We start from the raw sequence: 23,979 nt of genomic DNA, 5'->3' as shown, positions 1-23,979 counted from the left end.
AGTGGGTCCATTGGTGTGTACGGACCATTGTGCGACATCTGTTGTGTATCGGAAGGTGTTAGGGGATCACTTACACTCCACAATGCAACACTTCTACCCACACGGGGAAGACATTTTCCAAGACAACAATTCATGGTGCCACCGAGGCAAAACTCTACTTGCGTGGCTGGAGGAACATTCCACAGGGATGCAGCATATGAATTGGCCCCCTAACTCCCCCATTCTTAATCCCATAAAGCATCTGAAGGATGTTGTGGAATGAGCTCTTCGAACCATGCATCCTGCACCGACGTCAGTTGGCTCATTATGGGATGCCATCAAGAATATATGGTGTCAGATCCCAGTGGAGACATATCAGCACCTCCTGGAATGCATGCCACATCGTGTCCAGGCCATCCGCCGAGCCATAGAGGGACCAACAAAGTATTAGGTAGCTGGTCGCAATTCAGTGAGGACTCAGTGATATACACTATAATTTAGTACAAAAATTCTGCCTTTTTGTTCTTATTTTATGAATGTAAAGGTGCAATTAATCTATCCTGGTTTTATAAAGTAAATGTCAAGATACCAAGTTTATTTTCTAAGACAGTATCTATTGCCTGGTTAATCAACCATATATGTTCATCACAAAATATTGGAATTTTATATTGGATTGGTAGAATATCTGTTAGTAGTTAACTTTTCATATTTTTTGCATGTTTTTTTGTTGTTTAGCTGATTATTATTTTTTTTTTTTAAGTTCACTTCTGCTTTCCGTTTTAGATGCTCATCCAGATGAATGCAACACTGGAAGACGATAGGCGGTCACTGATGGAGCATGTTTCACATTTACTAACCCAGTACCATGAACTTCTCACCCATTCATTGGAAGACAAGGAGCATTTTCATTCTGAAGAAAAAGTCTTTACGTAAGTTAATTTTACACTTATTATCATTAATACATTTAATACAATTCTTTTAGATTGTAAGATATTCAGGGTCCTAAATGCCCTCCTTTGGAGCACTCGCCTCAAACCCTAGTAGGACAAAAATTTTCAGATCAGGTCTTGATATACAAGGTGTGGCTAGAAAAAAAAACTGATTGATGTTGCAGTCGACAACGACAAGTGGTGCATGAGTGTATAACGTGATACCCCGCCTATCGACTGTGTGATTTTCCAGGGTGTGCGGTGCTCAGTTCCACTGTAGCCTGTGGACGAAGTGAACCATACATCTTTGCTCCGTCGGAAAAATGTTAAGTGTGAAAGTGGAACAGCATATCAATTTGAAGTTTCTTATGAAACTCTGAAAATCCGCCACAGAAACTTACGGTTTGTTGAAGGAAGTGTACGGAGATGAATGTTTATCACGCACGCAAGTGTTTGAGTGGTTTCAAAGATTTAAAGAGGGACGAGAAGTGATTCCGGAAGACTCGCTTCCTGGATGGCCTTGCACGTCAAAAACTGAAACAAACATTGCAAATGTCGGTGAATTGATTTGAAAAGATCGTCCTTGAGTATTAGAGCTATTGCAAAATAACCAACATTATTAAATTATGGTGCTGACGACCCTTCATGAGTGAGTAAGAAGACAACGAACTGATTTGTGGAAAAGCAATTCATGGATTCTTCATCAGGGCAATGCATCTGTCCACACGGCATTGTCAGTCAAAGGTTTTTTGGCCAAGCATGGGATCCCAGTGTTAGAGCATCCACTCTATTCGCCGGATATCACTCTGTGCATCTTTTCTTATTCCCAAAGGTCAAATCAGCACTGAAAGGAACCAGATTTACAACCGTAGAATCTGTGAAAACAAAAGTGATGGAGGTCATGAACATGGTTTCAGAAAATGATTTCCAGCACTGCTTCCAGAAATGGAAGATTCGTATGGAGCGGTGTATCAATAGTGCAGGAGAGTACTTTGAAGGGGATAATGTTCGTATTGTACAAAATAACCAATAAAAGATTTTGTAGCAACAGTCCGTTTTTTTTCTAGCCACACCTCGTATAAATAAATAAAAAATCCTTCTGTATGAATATTGGCTCAATGCTAGTTTAAACGAACCATTGAAGTTCTTTGATCACACAGATTAACATTGATTTCTGCTGATCAAAATTTGAGTACTCTCTCCATATGCTGTAAATGTTTGTCTAATTTTTGATCTGTTGTTGACTAATCAACAAAAAACACATTTTTTGTGCGCTAATGAAAATATCACTGAATGCCTTTGAGTGCCATTAGTATCAACTTTTCTTTAGCACTTTTTGCTGCTGTTATCCTTCATAGTATACATGACTGTATATTTCTGATTAAAAATAAAAAATCATGTTTGATGTCATTCAGGTGCATTTAAAAAAAAATATTTTACGAGTTAGTTATTAATGGTAGAGATAGTAAAACACTTTCAACTTTAAAGTTACTCCCTGAAAATCATTTAACACTAGCACAAACACAGTTTTATTTTCCAACTTTTCACTTTTATTTTTAAAAAAGAAAATTCATATCAATGTAGCTGTAATTTTTACTTTCGAAGTATTTACTTTGAAAATGAAGTTGATATTTATTATGTTACATGTAATTTGTGTATGGGTTCTTTTTATAACTAAAAGTAATTGCTGCAACTGTTGTCATCTTCAGTTAATATTTATTTGTTATGCAGAAGCATTTGTTGAATATTTATAAAGATGTATAAAGATCTATGAAGTGAAGTGGAGATACATGAAGGCGAAAGTAATATTACAAGGGGTAGACAGCTCAAAATAGTTGAGAAACTGCACTCTCAGTTAACTATGCATACAACCTTCAACCTTTGTTCTACTTGCAGAGATCGCCTGAATGACTTGAGAAGGCAGAAGGAGAAGTTGGAAGAAAAGATAATGGAGCATTACAGGAGAATGGAGAGCTGCTCCCCAAAGAAGTAAGTAATAACTAACTCTGGAATGTTCACTGTTGCAGCCAACACGTGCTTCCCATCTCTCCCTACCTGGCCAAGGTTCATCCAGTCTTCATCATTTTAGAAAATTTCCTTCAGGTCGATTTCAACATTGTTCTTCTATCTTTGACTTGGCTTTCCTACAGGCCTCTTTATTACCAGGTTTTCCAGGTTTGATTCCTGTTTTGGGTAATCTCAGGTGGGAATTTTGCCAACAGTGTCCTTGCATAAAGTGGCTCTGGGACTCAGTCAGCCTCTGATCAATTTGAAATTTTTGGGGAGCCTCTGAGCATAAATGCTGTGAATTTGAATTTGATTTAAAAATTTTGGGTGCATCAGCACTTGGGCTATTTTGCATCCGTCACATTATACGGGGTCCAGCCCCTTACCGTTACAAATAACAACTCTAACATTGCATAACTAAAATCTTAAAATATTCTGACTTCCGTTAAAAGCTGAGGCTGTAGAGGGGCACTCAGCACACATAAGGACAAAAAACAGGACAACACACACCATTATACTGGCCATGAGGCCAGTCGCCAGAGCCTCGTTTGTCTGCAAAATGTAGTCCAGGGTGTACTATGTGGAAGTGAGGTTGACAGTTGGGTGTACTATGTGGAAGATCACCCCTTACACCCACATAAATGCTGTGAGAGTATGGTACTGATCATATCACTTTGTTAAATGGCTGAGATTCTGAATATGTGGTGCTCTACCTCTACTCCCTTATATGCCTTGAATTAAGTATATGAATGCTTTGTCTATTGGAATCCAGATTTTACATTTTCCTGCATTGTATATTCAATCTTCATGGTCCTGACATAGCAAAAGTGTTTTAAAATTTTCCCTCATTTTAAATGTTTTCATCTTGGTCCTGAATACAGAAAAACCTCGTTAATTCGAAGTTCAAGGGACCAAAAAATGACAACTTCGTATTAAACGACTTCGAGTTATCCAAACTTTTTCAAGATGGCGCCTCTTTTCAGGTGTAAATAAAGTAGAGTATAAATTATGCCCACAAAGGATGTTTTATACTTGGTGGTAGCTCAGAAAATAAGCTTTATATGTACTATATAATAATATTGTACGTTTTAAAGAAAGTGTAAAAAATGTTACACAAAATGAGAACATGGAGCTTAACGCGGACACAAAGATTCCAAGGAGACGGTTAACACCATTTATCCTGCCTAGTTATACAACCGGTTATGCACGGGATGCATGTTGTGGCAAAAAGTCAAAAAAACGGTATTTTCTTTTAATTGTGCAAAGTCGTTGCTCTTCCACGAAATTCTTACAATTTTAGTTCATAAGAAACCCGTTTGCACGGAGACCTACGGAAAGGAAAACAATCTCGTTTATTGCAAGAAGTGAAACTCGGAAGAATCTTGACAGGAATCGGGGCTGTAAAATTCGTTGTAAAAAAAGTCACGCATTCTTTGCTTCAGTTAACTTCATATGCCCCCCCTCCCCCTTTGTAGGGATCAGGTCAAACTCTTCCTCAACTTGCATTGTAATGAATGTGAATCCTAAGCAGTGCCGCACTCGATAATCACTGGTTTGGATCCCACTTTAAACTGTATATTTAGTTCCGCTTAGCTCATCAGCATAAAATGAACTAAAAACAAGCTTTACGAAACTTTCCTATTTTCAGATTAATTGACAATTTATTGTAGGTTTCAGGAGTATTCTGGAGGTCAAACACTCGCTCCGCCAAAACTTTTCCTCTCGTATTCCTACATTGAGCATTGTGGTTTTTTTTTGTTGTTGTTTTTTTAACAGCAGCATGCTAATGGTTCTGAAGAAAAGTGGGGATTATATGGCTTCGCGAGATTCAAAACAATGATGCTTATTCCTTCGCACTGGATGAGTCATTGCAGTTATGGGCAAGCGAGAGCTTTCCCAGACTAAACACTGGCGCATCAGCATTTTAAAGATAATGCAGTTGTCCAAGACCGAACTTTTATCAGCAGTGTGAAAAAGAAAAATTATCCTTGCATTACCTTTTACCACGCAGCAACAGACAATAATACGGGCAATATTTCCTATCCAGACAGCTGCATTCAAACAAGAAAGAGGGAACTGAATTCTGCAATTATCACATTATCATGCACACCAGTGGCGGATAATGAGCTGTTGTAGGAGAAGGAAGGGGGTCACTTTTCTTTTACTTATCATGCGGTTTCTGTTCGTTTTTGAAGAAGGTATTCAGAACTGTTTGCTTTTTTTAGACACCAAAGGAAAGGAGCCCGTGTACGCACACTAGCAAAAAAAAAAAGAAAATCGCGGCCGAAACAATTAGCAACGGACCCCCCCTCCCCGTTTGCGGATAGAAAATAGAGAGAAGTCACTCAGACAACAAAACACTGTTTTGGCAAATTTTATGACCGGCTCAGTTGGGTAACGTATGAAGCGGGAAACTGGAGTTGCAACATACGTAAGATCAACGTACGTCAACTTTTGCTGGAAACCTAGATGACAACGCATTAAGTGGGTTGACAATCTTTAGTTGGCCTATGCAGCTTTGATTATCTATAACAGTTTCCCTTTTTTTATGAAGTTCTACAGGGCGCAAAGAACATGCTTTTAATTAAAGTGGTTACCGGAAGTTGTCGGCTACCAGGCCAAAAGTTGCTCGGGAAATTGCTGTATCTCGAGCTCAGAGATAGACAGATGGGTGAGACTTCCAGGCGCCACGCATCTTGTATTTTGGAACATTCGTGCAATCTTATCTCGCATTTCTCATCTAAAACTGGTGAATATTTCCAAGGTGGCGCATTCAGCAGGAAAAGAGCTTGACCTGCCATGCACATTGACAAAGAACGTCAATGTCCAGCAGGCATTTCGGGCTGCTTCCCTCGAGTTGTCAGCAGCTCTTAGGACAAGGAAACATGTCAAGGTCAAGTTAAAATAACATCCAAGCTCTCTCCACATTCGATCTTCTCTTGTCGACTTACGCAGGTGTCTACTTCGAATTAAGCGAAACCAGTTTTGCGGAAGGGTCTTGTAAACAACTTTGTATTAAAAATTATCCGTATTTCGATTTATCCGTACTGAAATACATTATAAATCCTATCTTATCAGCTGGGGAATGGGAAGAACTTCGGATTAAAGGGTACTTCGTATTAACCAATATTGTATTAACGAGGTTTTCCTGTAATGTAATTTTAAGGTTCCACTGTAAAATTCTTTATTTATTTCTATTTCACTTTTCTACCTATTGGCTAATAATGATGATTAGGAATAATGATGAAGGGATGGGACAAACACAATGATACATCCATGCCTTACACAGGGTTCAAATGTGGGACCTCTGGCTTTATAGCATACTATCCTCGCAAATCTGCAACGAAACCTACCATCTGTAAAATTACTGATAATTTTACCACTCCCAATATGTTTATAACTAGCTTTTAATTGAATGCACAATTCTATGCTTGTGTATTCTTGGGTCTTTTCCTGGAAGAGACATAAAGACACTTTTTTCCTGAAAAAGGTTCAAAACTATCAGCAATTCCTCCCTTCCACAAGAGGGATGGGGAAACATGACCAGGGATTATGTTTCATGTTACTAGAGAAATTGGTTGTAAAATTTTGTGGAAAAGCAAAGGAAATACCTGTATCAGTGTTTCACATCATAGTTGCATAATACACTGCATTTGATTGGTGGTCTTGAAATGACACAAGATATGTGTTGCATGTGCTATTTCTAAATTCTAATACAGTGAAATTGCAATTATACGTTTCGTGATAGTATGTTTTTCTCGTTAGTATGTTTTTTTCTGACAGTCCCTGCCAATTCCCATAAGGCTGCATACTATTATATTTCAGTTATACGATTTTCAGATATACAATTTTTCCACTTATACATTCGACAAGTTAAGTCCCAACAAGGAAAAGACTTCAGTTTTCAGTTATACAATTTTAAATCAACTTGCAGGAAAGAATGCTGCTCTTGTAGTTCAAGATTTCCATGATGATAACATCTGTCACCCGTTCTCATACAGGTTTTCTTATCAGCTGCAACCATGGGACCAGAATCTTGACTTGGAATTATATTTTTGTTGCTTGCATCGGAGAGAAGGGGAGGGGCTATGCACCGTTCAACAAGATTGGCCTGTGCTTAATAATCCTGCTTTTGTTCTTTGCATTGCCTTCGGCAAGTCGGAGATTGATATCTTTCAAGCTGTCAGACAAGTCACTGGTGTCACACTTCCCAGCCTGTCGTAAACATTACAAACAAGCTGAAGAAAGGGAGGGGGAGTCAACAGCAGCCTGCAGGTAGGGGGAGTTCCGTTGGGTCTTATTACCGTCATATTTAAAGATAATACGGTTGTTGAAGACAGAAGTTGCAGTACTTTTTATTATGCAAAACGAAATTATTGAACACTGCGACTTATTTTTAACGTGTGAATGTCTTTGAAGTAAAGCAACGATCATACACTGTGTGACTTTTTCTTCCTGTAAGCGCCATTTGAAATAAGCACTTTTTCCCTTTTGTTACTATGGCATAAATTGAAGATAAAAGGCTATAACTGCTCAGCCACTGCATCTTTTTTAAAAAATTAAATTCTAAATGTAAGAATGAACAAAAAGCAACATTTTAAGTAACTTCCGACAATTAAGAGTCCAGGGGGGAAGCGGGGCAAAATCCCAAAGTTCGAATTTTTCCGTAATCTCGCAAGATTTCTGAATGCCGTAATTTTCATCTTTTTTTCAAAGTTGCAGGGGGAGCATTACATATCCTCATAGAGTGGTCATTTGTTGTGCTTCCATCAAAATTTGGTCCATCCAGCAGCCATAGGGCCGATGTTAGAAATTCCGTAATTAAGCAAAATTTCCGAACGCAGTAATTTCCATTTTTTTTTCAAAGTTGCGACACGATCATTACATATCCTTGTAGAGTGGTATTTTATTGTGTCCCCCTCAAAATTTGGTCCGCCCAGCGTCCATAAGGCTGATGCTAGAACCGAGATTCCGTAATTATGCAAAATTTCCGAATGCCGTAATTTCAGGGTTTTTTTCATAGTTGGGACACGAGCATTACATGTCCTCATAGAGTGGTATTTTATTGTGTCTTCCTCAAAATTTGGTCCATCCAACATCCATAGGGTGGACGCTAGAAGCTATTTTTTTAAGTTGAGACATGAGCATTACATGTCCTCATAGAGTGGTATTTTGTGTGTCCTTCAAAATTTGGTCCATCCAGCATCCATAGGGTCGACGCTAAAACAGAAATTCTGTAATTAAGCAAAATTTCCAAATGCCGTGATTTCCGTTTTATTATTATTTATTTTCAACGTTGCGACACGAGCATTACACATCCTTATAGAGTGGTATTTTATTGTGTCCCTCAAAAGTTGGTCCAACCAGCGTCTATAGGACTGACACTAGAAGCGAAATTCCGTAATTACACAAAATTTCCGAATGTATAAATTTTACCTCCGCTAAAAGCCATGTGTTTAAGAAGAAAATAAAACCAATTTCCTTCTCTCTACGACAATTAGTTTTCAAGGTACAATTTTTTTGTACTAGTGGCAAGTTTGAAAAGGGCACGTTGCAAAGGTGCCAGCTTCAACGGGAATACAGGAACGCAAGGCTCTGTCTGCTAAAGATTTTAAGTCCACTTTATGCACAGAAGGGTAATTGGGACTGGACAATTTAAAGTGGGATCCAAACCACTATGTGCCTCCACCGGGTATTGAACCCGGAATCCCTTGATTACAAAACTTTGACGTTACCACGATGCCATCGGGTAAGCAAAAAATAAATGTATACGTAACCCCCCCCCCCCCGACTCCCTCAAAAATCCTGACTAGTGTTCAAAGGGATTAATCTTGTGTTATCCGCAAGATAAGAGTTAAGGTTTTGTTTATCAGAAAGCAAGACAAGAACGAAAAATTGCATCCTTTATGTACGTAGGATGAGTCATTACTGTCAGAAACGATATAAGCAAGGGCCTGCTTTGGAATAGCTAGACATAACACTGGCGCTGGTAGTAGCCTCCGGATTATTGTATTGTAAGGGACACACGAGCAATATTTCGTATGCAGATAGCTGCATTAAAAAGAAGGTTGCTTCGTGAATAGCCCTGCACAGTGGCATGCCCAAGGGGGGGTTGGTGGGGATCCTTCCCTCCCCAATATTCCTAAAAAAAAAAAAAGAACGTTGTAGGCCGGAAAATATGGCAAAATTAGGGCTGACTACTAAAGAAAAGTATACTTAAACCCCTCCCTTTCAAAAATCCTGGGCACGACACTGGCCATGCATAGCAGTTGCAGATTAATTATCTCTTGTGAGAGGAGATTAGCGACTTTTTTAACTCGTTCCTAAACCAATATCGGATAACCGGGATTTGCAAATTATTCTTACTTTTCTCCCGGCAAACAAGAAAGGAAAGTTTTCCAAGCAAGTTCCTCCCCTGATCCCTTTGCGCTTCCATCTTCCCCTTCTACTAGGAACGATTACGTAGATAAAGAAATGGGAATAGTGATTGAGCCATGTTCTCAATTGTCCACATACATTTTTGTGGGGGGAGGCACAACAAAGACACCTGAGTCACGCTTTTAGAATTTGTTAAAATGCTAGAGAAAGCAGCATTTAATGACTATTGTTTTGGCAATAGTTCCCCAATCGTAAGGCAGAAGTTCAAGGTCGCATGGTGAATGAATAGGCTGCTGTCGTAATGTTCATCATGTTTGTTTTTTTCCCCAGGGAATTGGCTGAATGGATTAAGCGGGTAAACCTTGCTTGTGAGCCTTTCGCTCCCTCCCCCCCCCCCCCATCTTCAATGTCTATTTCTCCTGTATTTGTGAATTTACAATAACGATTTAGAATAGATTAGTGCAATACAACAAACTTTGGTGTATATGTAGTACTCCTTTTCTTTCTTTGTGTACTTAATTTTACCATTTTAATTATATTTCAATAATACGTTTTTCTCAGTTATACGTTTTTACCCTTCTGTCCCCCATAAAACGTATAACTGAGATTTCACTGTAGTTAGAGATTACCAATAGGAGCTAATGGATGTTTTCAGGTTATGATTGCTATATGGCAATGTTGTTTTGATGTAACATTTGTTGGCTGTCAGATGTAGGCCATGACAAATGTAATCATGGAGTGGAACAACATGTACATATCATGAAAACTTAATATGTTAATTTGTTTTATGTGAAAACAACGTTCTGCCAAATATGTGATTCTTTTGGTCTGCCTTACGGCGAGAAAACTAAAGATCATGTTTTTGACAACTGGATCATTTTTGGGGGACTACATGTTGTACGTCGACAATCTCAAAACAATAACCACCAACAAGCTCAAAGAAGAAATTCAACATAACATGTTATTGGTGATATTGAGCTGCTATTACAGTGGAACCCCATTTTTTTGTTTTTAAGATGACTGAGGTGAAAAAAATTAACATATGAAAATGTAAAATGAAATGAATTTTTATAACACCTGGCTTGGAACCATGAAGATTGATGTCTGATGTGGGAAAATTTAAATTCTGAGAACGTAAAATTGACATTCCACTGTATATGGAAATTCCATCAAAATATAGACAAAAAGTGAAGGAGCTCTGATAGCCATAGCCATTTGTCTTTAATATCTATTTTTAATCTACCATATTACATGTTAGAATAAAGATATTCACAGTATTCTTATTGTAAGTGATTTTTTTTTGTCCAAAGTATTCAGGAGCTTCTCTTGGGAAACTATATTTCAAGTTGACATATCCAGTATTTGTGAAAAATATTTGTTTTTTTACCTCTGATGTGTGCACAAAAGTACATTTAATAACTTCCTTTGGAACTATTTAATTGAAATAATGATCAACATGTATTTCTTTGCAGGAAAGGGTTTGGAGCAAGCCTAGTGAGAAAAGTAAGGAAGGCTGGATCAGAAATCATCAGCAAAGTCCCTAAGGTAAGCGAACAGGTTCCTCCTTAACCTTCGCCTATCCTTTTCTGGCACTACAGTCCACCATAAACTGCTGCCTCTTTTGAAATCTTCCTCCACCTTGGTCCACGAATTCAGTAAATATCCCCCCCCCCCCATCATGTTAATTTGATTTTTCTGCACAATCTCTGCATCTTCATAAAGTTGATGCAGCTCATTATTATATCTCATCTGTGAATGTTTTCCTTCAAAAGGTTGTAATCAGTACTGATTAGCATTCACAACCTGCATCCAAACATTAAGCCGCCAGGTCTTAATTAATGTATTATGCAGTCTTATTTTTTGTGTTTTGCAATATATTGAAGCTTCTTGTCCTTTTTTAAATCTGTCAACCATTCATCAACATCGTCAATTAATTATAATTTCATGGATCGATGTATGAAACTTCTCCACCATACGCAGTCACTGTATATTTCTTACTTCTTCACTTGAGCCTGGTATCCTACTCTTCTTTCAACTTTATTGTTCTTCTTTTTCCTGTTTGTATTTAATCTCCATTCAGTCAATTTCTGCAACCATTCTCTTCATATGTATCTGTGGTATTTTAATTACACCTCAGTTTGTACCATTCTTCTTATATATTTCATATCACAGTCCTTTGTACCCTATACAGGGGCTCTCCTATAGCGATCTGATATAATCAATAATCTCACAGTATTATCTGATGTAGGCATATTAGTCAGGCTGAACCAATACCAATATTGCCGGACCCTGTGGCTGAGTGGATAGCACATCGCACTGCGATGCCAAGGGTCCCGGGTTCAAATCCCGCTCGGGCTTGGTTGTTTGTGAATGTCCATTCATCCATTTCATCACTCATCCCCATCTTCGCAAATTAGCCAAGAGGCACAAAATGTGAAGCAAAATAAACTAAATCAATCAATCAATACCAATATCAATCCTGGTACTCTTACCAACTCCCACCAATACTTGAATTTTTTTCGCAATATTGACTAATATTAATATGTAAGTACTCCACTGGAATTATATGCATCGATTTACCAGTTTTGCTTTAAGTTATTCAAGAATTGCATTGGAATATTAAAATAGTTGTTATTTAATCACGAAAGCTGTATGAAAACTGAATTTTTGCATAATTTTCAAGATGATTAGACTCTGAGAAAGTGGCATGTGCTATTTTTGCAGACTCCATGAAAGATCCCAACTCTGAAAAAGTAACAATTAGATTCAGGATATAGGTTTATCAATAAGATTCCTGAATTTTTTACTGATCCACATTTCTATGAATAGAATATAATTTAGTTCAGAATTCTGTCATTTTATTATTTTAATGAGTGCAAAGGTATAATTCATGTACTCTAGTTGTAAGTGTCTAAATGTGCAGTTTTCTTTATCTAAATACAGTTACATACATTAATTAAGATGGTGAATGATCCTTCAAGGTGTGTACCTATCTGGAAAACCTGGAAAAGTCAGGGAATTTATTTTTCTGGAAAAGTATTGGAATTTTCATGGAAATTTACTGTTTTTCTGGAAAAATCAACATTTTTTGGAGTAGTGCACTGGAAGTATGTTGATGTAAAGTAGAAATTGTGTATTAAATACTCTAGGAAAAGTTCATGTTTTGAAATATTTTCACATAGAAATCTACTACAGTAAGTGCCTATTGGCATTAATCACTTTCTTGTTGCAAATGTATAACGATAAAACGTGATTTTATTGTTATTATTATTAGTATTAGACTTAGCTTTGCTTTTTAACTACAGTTCGATTGAGGTAAACTGATTTCAAATATTTTTTTATAGATTTTAATGTTTGAAGAAAAGAATAATCAATTACCTTTACTTTCTTTTATTACAGAAGAAAACTAAGAAATAACTTCACAAAAAAAATAATTAAAAGTTCACACTGATTCGCTGGTGGTTCTTGGTTTACATGAGTAAACCCAATACAAGAGTTGACACCAGTACTTTAGATTATCTTGGTAAAAGAAAAAATCACTCTCACATATATTTGTAAAAATAACAAATTTAACCTTTTTACTCACGATTACATGGCCGGCCTTTAGAAAGAATTAGCGCTTTTCAAACTTTAGTGGGATTTTTTTATCAGAAGATCAAGCTTGTGGGGATTAAAACAAGAGAGCTCTCGACACTGGGGACCAATTCACTAAAATCCTCGTTCCATCTTCTTTTTCCGACGAACCTTGGTGTCTTGTCGCTGGAGAAAATCCTTTTCTGCAATCTTGGCCTAACTGATGCCGATGTAACGTTTCTAGTGCCTCTGCAAACAACGGCGGACTAGCGTGGTCTTCGGACTGAAGACTCTACTTTACCACTTCGCCAGAAGAAAATGTCCCCGGAGGTATGCAAAATTCAACAGACAGAGCACTAACTTGCGCGACCACCTTTCAGTCAAAATCTCTGCGCCAACTGCTGCAACCTCTCCACGCGAAAACCCACGTGTGCTTACTTCCCTTTGTGTACCGGACTCAGTCTATTATCTCAAAGTTGAGTTATTGGAGTGAAATATGGGCTGTATCAATAAAAAGGAACAGGTGTTCATGAGCAGGTACACCATGTGGTGTTCAAGAAGTGGTACATGCTCCACTTGCAGATGTAATTTACTGAATGCAAGACTTTTAATCAAATATTTATAATGGGAATAAGTCATTTTAACTTTAATAAATGCATTATTGAATAATGAATTTTGATTTATCATGAGAGTTGTTCTTGACGGGAAGGTAACATGTCTAAAAATCCTGGAAATTATGCAAAAGAAGAATTCAATCTTTTCTGCAACAGTATTGCAGGGAGAAATTAATTTTGTGATGAAATGATTATATCTCTTGTGTGAAATTATGAATATTTTAAAACAAATTTTTCCAATTGCTGTGTTATAGATCTGATGGAAAACTTGCTTATTAACATAATATCCTGAAATACTTTCAGTTGTTATAATTTGCATGTATTAGTATTGCCTTCAGAAACTATTAGCCTGTTACAAAGCTACAGACTCATCCTGCACATAATACTGATCCACCCTGTAATCTGTAATTGGTATCAACTGGTAACAAAAATCTTGTTCATTTCTAAGAATCTCTGTCATAAAAATTAGCTATTCTATTTATGAACAGTGTAAGTACTGCAAAATCAACATCTGTTGCATTGCAGAGTGGGAAGTACTGGCAACAAGGCAATCGATCTAGGAGCCAAGCAAATGTGTCTCATGAGTCAGAGTCAGGAGAACTAGGCAATGAGTCAGACACAAGTTTGGATGATGTATATCTGCAGTCACCAGCAGGTAAGGGCTAATTTTTTTATGTATTTCTGTAACAATCATAGATTGAAACTTGTATTTCCATTTTTTTTGTATATATTTTTAACCACTCTGTACTATGTATGACAACATGAAGAGTCCCATGTTGAATGAAGTTGTTTTTCCATATCCAGAGTCTACAATATTATGTTACGTTTTCACTTACACTATCTTTATAGTGTATAGTCGACCTCCGTTGCAGAGTGTTTGGCGCAGTGTGCTACAGTGCCAGAGGTCCTGGGTTGGAATCCCAGCATGGCATGGGTGTTCTTTGTGAGTGTACCTTTATCAATTTCATCTTATCACTTGTTGTGATTAGCCAAAAGTGGCAGAAAAGTTACAAAAATCAGTGGCGTAGCAACATATTGCGATTAGATTAGAATGTGAGGCCCCATCTATTCTATAAATTTGAAAGAAATCTCAATGTGATTTGATATAAAATCTTCAGGCATAGCTATGTTAACAAAAGTTGATTGGTTGATTGTTTTGATCAAATTTAAATAATAATAAAAGTAAAAATTACCTATTAAAATTATATTTAATAATTTCAATCATTCTAAAAATGTCTTTGTCTGCTTTACCTGGAGCGACTTCTGAATAGTCACGAGTTAAGGCAATGTCATTGGTTAATATTGCCAGTCCTGAAAATCATTCTTGAGACATGGTCATTCTTAGTGGTAGGTTTCTATTCAACCTGGAAAAGCTTCTTTCAGTGGATGGAATAGTTACAGGAAGAGTTGGAATGATTTTCAGCAAAATAAAAATATTTGGATGTGCCTCACAAAGTTTTCGCTGCTGCACAATATATGGAGTTTCTTATATTAACGCAGACTGAAATCCAATTGAATAGTATTCTTCAATCCAAGCTGAGAATTCCTGAAGGTGAGCTTGGGTGTTATGTTAGTGAATTTAAACACTTTGCCAACTCTTATGCATTTTGTTAACACAAGACAGGACATCACATTATACAACCAGTGAAAACAGAAACTCAATGGTTGTCCTCTTATATGATTCACAATCAGTTACTGGTATTGAATCATCTCATCATCTCATGTGTCAAGAAGATTTTGTGTGTGTTTACAAATTTTAACGAACTGGAATGTTATGGCTTTAACACTCTCCAGCCTACATTCCCAATGACTTCCTGATCGAAGTTTTAAAGAAATTTTGAGTTTTAGCTTCAAAATGGCCCATCTTTTAGAAGACCTAGAGAAGAAGGTGTTTGTTTATATCTCTGAACTAAGCCAAAGAAACTACTTGCCATAATAGAAGATTTGGCAGCGTCACCAAAAAGATTCCAATTATAACAACCACATGGCATGATAAATGCTCATGGATTCAATGCATGTATTTGTGTTCTGACGACTGGCATGTGCAGGGAAAGCTGCAGCCCCTCCGAAATTTTGACAAAATAATAATTTTCAAATGAAATCTGTAAAGAACTCTGGGTAAAACCAAAGTGGTAAATGCAAATATACCTTAAAATCACACCCGATTACCAAGTTTGTCTTTGAACAACTTTTAAAATGATGCCTAAAAGTGTTAATTACAAAATATGTAATTGTGTATCCCGCTCACCCTCTAGAATGCAGCTATGTGATATCCAACCTTTATGATTTCAATCCTCTCCAAGAAAAAAAACCTGCGTACGCTAGTGGTTCTGACGTGTGAATTTACACAAACCATGATTGCCCATTGTGGCTGTTAGCACACCAGCATTCGTTTCATCTACAGAAAGAAAATCAATGAAATGCACTTCTATAGAACAGGTATCAATAACAAATCTTCAAACAATAGTCGTTTGTTCAATATGTGCAGAATCCTATGGTACTATCAACTAATAGAACAATGTACTGAGCAAATCTGACTTTTTTTAATATAGACATTTTCACTTGATTGCACATTAATTGTGTAAGTTCATTTTGAATTTCAGGACCTTAGAAAATAATTGTGAATCTCATTTTGTTATACCTGAAATGTTCTTGAAGTGCAACAAAATTAACGTATTCATTCAAATTGTAAGGGAGAAAAACAGGATATTGTAATTTTATTGTCTGCAAGAATTAACCTTTTCTATCTATTTTTCTCACTTCTATTTATTATTTGTTTGTATTAGTTCTATCGGACGTGAGGCCCTGGATGGTCACCCACTTTGCCCACCTCTTGCTATGACACTGACAAAAATAAGGAAGTAATAAAAATCAAACTTTTTAGAGTTTTTAGTAGAGCTGAGCAGATACCACCATTTGCCGATACTGATACTTGTATAATTCCAGTATAAAATAAAAAGGCTAGTTACCGAGTCATACTAACGCTTCACATCACTAGGCACGTATTTAGAAATATATAATTTGGGGAGCTAGTCCGAGCCAAGTGTCTCAGAAATATAATAATAAAAGTGTTTCTATTTAATACGTTAATATAATTGTAATAATATGAAATTAGTACTTTAATTTCTCCGATGCGTATGGAGTATTGTTGTATGTAATCACAGACTAAGAAATGGAGGAAAGACAATGCTAATACTTATTTTGTTCCTTCTATCTTGAATAAAGAATAGTAAAAAGACGCTATAAAATCAGAGATAAAACAGCAAATATTCATCATCTAGCTTATGTGTAGTTAAGACCGCTGAAATTTGTGTAAAAACAACAGTCATGGCAATGAAATTTATGTCAAAGAAGTAAAAAAATTGAATATTTATTGAATAACAAAAAGAATGATGATGCGTCCATTTGATGAAAAGTAAAGTTCCTGATAAATCTTTTATGTACATTATTGTAAGTAGTGGTGTATATAAATCTTTAGAGGGGCCTCTCCAATGGTGTCGCCGTCGCCTTGTAATCAATACATTACGAGTTCGATACTCAGTGGAGGCACATAGTGCTTGAGTCCCGATTAGCTTATCTTTCTTAGTACTGTCATTCAAAGCAGTATGTTCTCAATCTAATCTTGGCGGAAATTATTGATTGATTAATTTGCTGTTTTCTACTTTGCTTTTTGTGCCACTTTTGGCTAATTTGCGAAGATGGGGATGAATGATGTGATGAAATTGATGAATGGACACTCACAAACATCCATGCCCAGGGATTAGAACCCTGGCATCGTAGCACGATGTGCTAACCACTCCACCACGGGGGCCGGCTTTTGATGGAAATAAATAGCCATCATTGGCCAATACCGGCAGTCACACGAAAGACAGAAGTGAAGAGGATAAGTATAAATTGCTGATCCCCCTTCGTGCTTCAACGTAGATAAAACAAAGCTAATTTCACAGTGACCTTCATCCCTCTTTTCCAAGAACCCCGCAACTACCTGACCCGGCATTAGTGCGGCGGGGGGTTAAAAGCATCCACCTATCTTACCACCACGAGTTTCAAGCGAGAATTGGCAATGAATGGTTTATTTCCCACAGCGTTAACTAAGCAGTTACATGCTTTCATAGTCAAGTTAGGGTTCATATTTCACTTGCACATGCCTTTGATCTTGCCATCTGCTTCCCAGGAGGGTGGTGGTTTATGATCCAGTGTTTCTAGGAAAATTCTAAGGAACTTCCTGTCTGATCTCCCAATCAGTCACAAGCAAGGGTGAACGAACTTTTAGAAAGGACAAATGTTGAGAAGAGCTGTTGCCTTTGCCCGCTCTTCTATAGCCTCTGAAAATCTTTGGTATCGGTAAAAGAAAATCAACTGATACTCACCGATGTCGATACCCATACTGCCGTCGTAGATGAAAAGGCCCTAACTACACTTTTCCTTCTCTTTGAGATTACACACCATAATATTGGCCATAACATGATGCACCAGATGGTAGCTTTACGAGACCCTATCTTCAATACAATTGGTGAAATCAAGGAATATTGAATACCCTATGTGCAAATGTACCTTACAAAATGTCACAAATGGCCCTATCTGGTAGTTAGGGCCTTCTTATAAGTAGAGTTCCATTTCCTTTGAAAGGTAGGGTTTTTCTTCAATACTTGTTTATAACAATGACTGAACTTCAAAGTAAGCCGTAGTTCCTTTGTTGCCAAATAAACTGTGCATGAACTTCAGAGAAACTGAGTTATTTGTGAATTGATCGTCGCGGAGAGAGCCCCGGTTTTGTGTATTACAATGGATGATCTGGAACGAAGTAAAAAGGCTTTGACCTTAGCTTTAAACAAAATGCAACGTGAACGAGTACAATTATTAAAGAAGAAACTTTCTACTTCCACGAAGGTTGCATTTCATGACAAAGATTATGTTCCTAACCTTCATCAAATGGTAGTTATTCAGATATATCCATTGGTGACTCAGCTTCCATTAGTGATTCTGTGTCTAGTGCAGTGGCGTGGCGTGACTTTTTAAAAAGTGTTACCGGCTATCAGTACGACAATTATGCCTACTAGACGTTATTACAACCCCCCCCTCCCCTCTTCGGTAAAGAAAACATGTCTTCGAGCTAGATATTTGTTGATTTCATTCTAGTTTTGCAATCAGCACAGTGATTTAGCCACAAACATTTCTAGAAAGAACCAGTGGCGTCGCGTGCTGTTCACATACGGGTGTTAACAATAATTTTTTTTTACTGATTGGAGATTTACTACTCTCCCTTGTAACTTCATCTTCAATATTGAACAAGTAAGAATAACAGTTCAACTTATTTTCAACAATTTCCCCCCAAAATCATGCTATATCTGAGGCAATAAAATACTCTTTTATTCAATTAACACCCTTTTAATTATGTTATTTACAATTGTGATGGCTAGTGCAAACTAATTAGTATAAGATGCAATCTCAGGTATGTACAACGCAAGATTATCATACTTCGCAATCTACTTTCTATTACACCAATCATATGTTAACCAACGACATTCATTCAGCTTTGAAAGCACGTGCATTGCTAGCGGGACAGAGGGGAGGATGCCTCCAGTCCAGAAAAAAATATTTTGTATATAGTATAAGATATTTGGGTATTGAACAGAATGTCCCCTCGCCCCGCTCACAATAACTCGTTTGTGATGCTTGTGATTGAAGTATCAGTTAATGTGACATTGCTTGTATTCCTTCTTTCCTAGTGTTCCGTATTTTTCCTCCTAGCAATGGTTTAGAGAGAGATTGATTTTCGAGCATTTAAAGCAAGGGTTCCCAAACTTGTTTGCTTCACGGCTCCCTTAGTTTTTTCAAGACTTTACCGCGGCGCCCAGAATGTAGCCCTCTCTAACACTTGCAAAGCTCAGTTACTTGTAAGATTGCTTGTCTTACGTTAAAAATTAAACACGTATTTCAAATTCAGAAACATTTTATATGTAAAAAAAAAAGTACTAAATAAGCAGATATTTGAAACATTCATAGCATTGACTAACGATTCGGTGAAAATATCGGAACATTTCGTTGCGCCCCTGTAAGCTAATCACGGTGCCCCAGGGTGCCGTGGCACACACTTTGGGAACCACTGATTTAAAGCATGTAGTAACATCTGTTCGTCGTTGTCATTAACATATTTACCTGTCGTCGCCTTGTAATCGAGGGGTTCCGGTTCGAAACCCGGTGGAGGCACACAGTGGTTCTGATCCCACTTAAAACTGTAGGTCCAGTCCCGATTAGCCTTACTGTCCATAAAGTGGACTTAAAGCACCAAATCAATCAATCAAACATATTTACTATCCTTGATCTTATACATTGCACAAAACGAATCGTTCCAATCCAGATGCAGTCTCTTTTTAAGCGAGTCGCATGTGCAAATGGTAACAAACGCCCAGGATGTGTCCTGTGTTTGTCCATGAATTCTCACCTCCAAACAATAAACAAGGAAAACAAAATTGCGCGTTCACAACGTTGCACCCACATAACCAATTGTACTTCGTGTACCAGTAATTTTTTAATGTTCTTTTAATAACGCATTTGGGAGTACTTACCTCTTGTACAATGTAGAGGTCGGTTGGTGAGGGCCCATCCTTTTTACTTGAGTTCGTTCTGTTTCGCTCAATCGCGAAAATGACTTTTCTTTCAAACTCCTAACAGTATTCATAGTGTACAAAACACAACACAACACTACACTACACACACACGGCACAACACACACGCACGTCTGAAAGCCAGTGCATTCACCCAACCGCTTGTCAATAGATATCTTGCTCTCGACATCGACACTAACCGCCTTTTACCCATTGCTGCCAAAGAGCATAGGCTTTTTTGTTCCCACGAAAAATTAACGGTACTTGATCTTTGCAAAACAAACGTGCTCCCTTGCAGTTCTTCCACAGCAGCAGTGTTGCCAACAATTGAAACGCAGAAGTTTCTAAATCTTCAACATACGCTAATTAAAAATCGCTGAATCAAATTTGCTGGTGAAAAATACAAAATGTATTTTTAAAAAATGCTGTGGGGAACAACTTACACCAGGTTTATTGAATGTATGTGTGTTTATATGCACATTAAAAATGCATTTAATTTCAATTGTGATAATTTAAATGCATATATTATTTCAACTTTCTAACTTCAAAAAAGAAAATGTATGTGTAGCAAAAATACAGCTCTAGTTTTCTGAAAGTTATATTTTGTTCTATACAATAAGCATATTGTAATAACGTAGAGAATAGTAAAAATGATTTACTAATATCAATCGATAACTTTTCGGTAACAACTATTTAGGCCATACGACCCCATACTATTCTGAGTATAGTTACCAGAAAAATGCATGTTGAATTTATGTAAATGTAGTCAGCACTTTCCTTTGCAATTTAAGTTGGTGAGAGTTATTTCCTTGGCATGAAAAACGTCGATTACTAAAGGAAGTTGCACAGTCTGAATTGCCCTTAGACGCACACGCGCAAATCATATAAACTTTGAAAGATATTATGTAACTCCTGCAGACTAGTTTCTAAAGAAAAGTCGCTCGTCACTATTCCGTGAATGTTAGCGCCCACTGGAATTTAAAATCTGCCAGGTTTAGCGACTTCTCACTATATAGCAACTATATAGCGCCGATCTTTTCGAGTCCTCCTATGTATATGCTGTGCCCTGGTGCCGAATGTAAGAAGTATTGCCGCTTGGATCAGGGTTCGCACCATAATGTTCGCACAGGGCAGTGAACATTTTCGGGGTATAGTGGCCAACAGCCTCTTAGCTGCCAGTTCACAACACACAACACAGCCATTGTGTTCATCGCAACCGTGGAACACAGTGGGAGTCAGTGTTACCAACTATCTAAAAAAAGTTATCAGACGTGAAAGACGCCGTATCAGACTAAATTGTGTGTGTATACTCGAACATCAAAAAAGTATTATTTCGAAGAAATATATGTGTGTGTGCATTTAATATGTACGAAATTTAGAACATATACACGAGTGTTCACGTGCTCATGCGAACATTATCAGGTGACGCACCTGGAAAGAACTACCACTCATGAGACAGTTACCACGAAAATCCAATGATTGGTGATAGACCCTTGTCAATTCTTCATCTGTGTCCGTTTCTTTGCAATGAGCTGCGAAGGGGAAGAAGAAGAACCACACTTTTCCCGGGCCAGTTTGACGTTTGTGTGGTGAGCACTGGGCAGACAGACGACAGAACTTCGCTCCTTTGTGGAAGGGAAACTCAGCTGTACGTATTACTGTTGCCAACTTAGTATTTTGGAGCAAGGTTTGTCCAAATCATGAATCACACCAAGGAACTATATTTTCGTCTATTACCTAACTGGTCTCAGTTGTAGTTCAATCCAGCCTTGGCTTTGCAGTCTACTCTGGTTGCTTCACAGATTGTATTCCTATTTTAGGCGGGATTTAGCTCTTTTCTGTCAATCCGATGTGACAACACTGGCTGCTCCGGTGGGTCTGAACGGCAACAGGGCCCCTTAACAGGCATATGAATAATACACCAAAGTCCTTCCCCGCTCTTTCCTTGCATTGGCGCCCTCTTCTCCCTTGTTGCCTCTTCAGGGTAGCGGAACGGCCTCCCTCTTCGCTTCTGTCGGCTGCAGGAAAAATGTCCTAGGCAATATCTACTCGAAGGCAACAGTGTTCATTAATGTATTTAACAATGTTGTCATTTTATTGAAGCAACTTTTTAATTCTTTACATTTTGCTGTTACCTGCGGTAACACCGGCTACATGCACGCCACGCCTCTGGTCTAGTGCAACATGACAACAAGGATATACGTGAGAAGAAGACATGCGATGACTCAGAAACTATTCCATCTACAACAAGAAATTGCTTGAATGCATATGTTGGCAAGAAGAGGAAGAAGAAGCAGTTTACAAAAGAAGATAAGCGAATGCAACAATCGAAGTATATTGAAAGACATCCTGTTAGGGAGCCATGTGATGAAAAGTGTCGAAGAAAGTGTAAATTGAAGATTAATGAAGATCGTCGAAGAGAGAAAAACTGTCAGTTTTGGAAGTGCAATTGGCTTGAACACCAAAGTTTTATTTTAAATCACGTGAAACACGTGTCCAACTAGCAGGTCTACAACTACTGGAGAAAGGTCACGGAGGAGGAATAGTTTCTTCTACTTTCTTCCGAATGAAGGCAAGCAAGTGTCCATCTGCAAGACATTCTTCCTAACTACACTGGGATTTACCAAAGAAAATAATAGTGTTGTTCATGATGCTGTAACATCTACACCTAGTGATTCTCTTACGCCACCTCCTAATATGAGAGGAAAATATGGCTGGCCAGAAAGGAAAGTTGATAAAAATATTATTGAACAACATATTGAATCATATAATCCTACAATTTCTCACTACCAAAGAGAACACGTGCCACTAAGGAGATACTTACCCAGCGACATATGTATTTCTGATATGTATTCTGATTTTGTTAGAAAGAATGGCAAGATTTGTTCATACGGCCTTTAAAGGAAAGTCCTTCGTAAGATGAACATTTCCTTTGCTAGGTTGGGTCATGAAGAGTGTGAACAATGTTAAGTTTCGTCAGTACACAATGAAGAACACACAGCAAATCGTGACAGTGAATGTGGAATTTGACTAGCATGGGCAAGTCACATTAAACGTGCTGAAAGAAGTAGAGAGGAATATCAGAAATACAGTAATGAAGACATCGAAAATTCAAAAACAGTGGTTGTGTCGGTAGATTTGCGAAATGTCGTTATGTTACCTCGAATGGACACATTCAAGTCTGCAGCTTTCACTAAATGAAGTATTGCATTTTACGAAACATTTGCTCCGGTAGGTAGCAAAAAGAGAAGGAATGTAATGGCAACCATATGGCATGAGGGAGTATCTGTTCGGAAGAAGGAAGATATCAATTATTTTCTCACTTTTGTGATATAACCCATTTTGTTTTTTTTGTTTGATAATTGTTCGTCACAAAATAAGAATTGGTGCCTTTTTTCTTATTTTGTATATATAGTTAATTCCGACGAAGTTTCAGCTGAAGTAATTGATGTGAATTACTTTGAACCAGGTCACACCTTCATGTCAGCTGATAGCTTTCATCACCAGGTTGAATTGTCAACGAAGAAAAAGGGAAAAATGTATGATTTTAATGACTTGCTGCGATGCTGTCCAAGAGGCAAATTCAGGAAAAGTTATATTGAAGGTGATGGAAACAGATCACTTCTGCAAATGGCTCGATTACTCATCACTGTATAAGCTCAAACACACCAATCAATGTCCTCTCTTAAGTGACATTGTCAGTATGAAGTTCATGCGTGGAGGTAAGAGCATGAAATATAAAAAAGATTATGATCTTGATTTCAGGAGTTCAATTTCTTACAAAATGCTGTCATGAAAAGAGGTTTTCCTCTTCCTGAGGTAAGAAGGCATCCATGTGGAATTTCAGCAGCAAGGAAGAAAGGCATTTTAGACAAGTTACTTAAACTAATG

The 23,979-nt window shown here is 37.6% G+C and overlaps 1 protein-coding gene across 1 annotated transcript in view; it reads left to right on the top strand.

Annotated features, from left to right (window-relative positions):
• The window catches only part of Girdin (protein girdin), a 100,471-nt gene that overhangs the window by 60,422 nt on the left and 16,070 nt on the right, over positions 1–23,979 (top strand). The window contains exons 22-25 of the mRNA XM_083118714.1: positions 763–908; positions 2,805–2,897; positions 10,766–10,838; positions 14,006–14,135. Of these exons, the coding sequence (XP_082974840.1) occupies positions 763–908; positions 2,805–2,897; positions 10,766–10,838; positions 14,006–14,135 (442 nt within the window). The remainder of the gene's footprint in view (positions 1–762; positions 909–2,804; positions 2,898–10,765; positions 10,839–14,005; positions 14,136–23,979) is intronic.

The sequence above is a fragment of the Lepisma saccharinum genome, chromosome 3 (assembly GCF_977018435.1).
Source record: "Lepisma saccharinum chromosome 3, izLepSacc3.1, whole genome shotgun sequence".
NCBI classification, from domain to species: Eukaryota; Metazoa; Arthropoda; class Insecta; order Zygentoma; family Lepismatidae; genus Lepisma; species Lepisma saccharinum.
The sequence above is the reverse complement of the archived record's forward strand: the minus strand, read 5'-3'. Positions and strand labels throughout refer to the sequence as shown.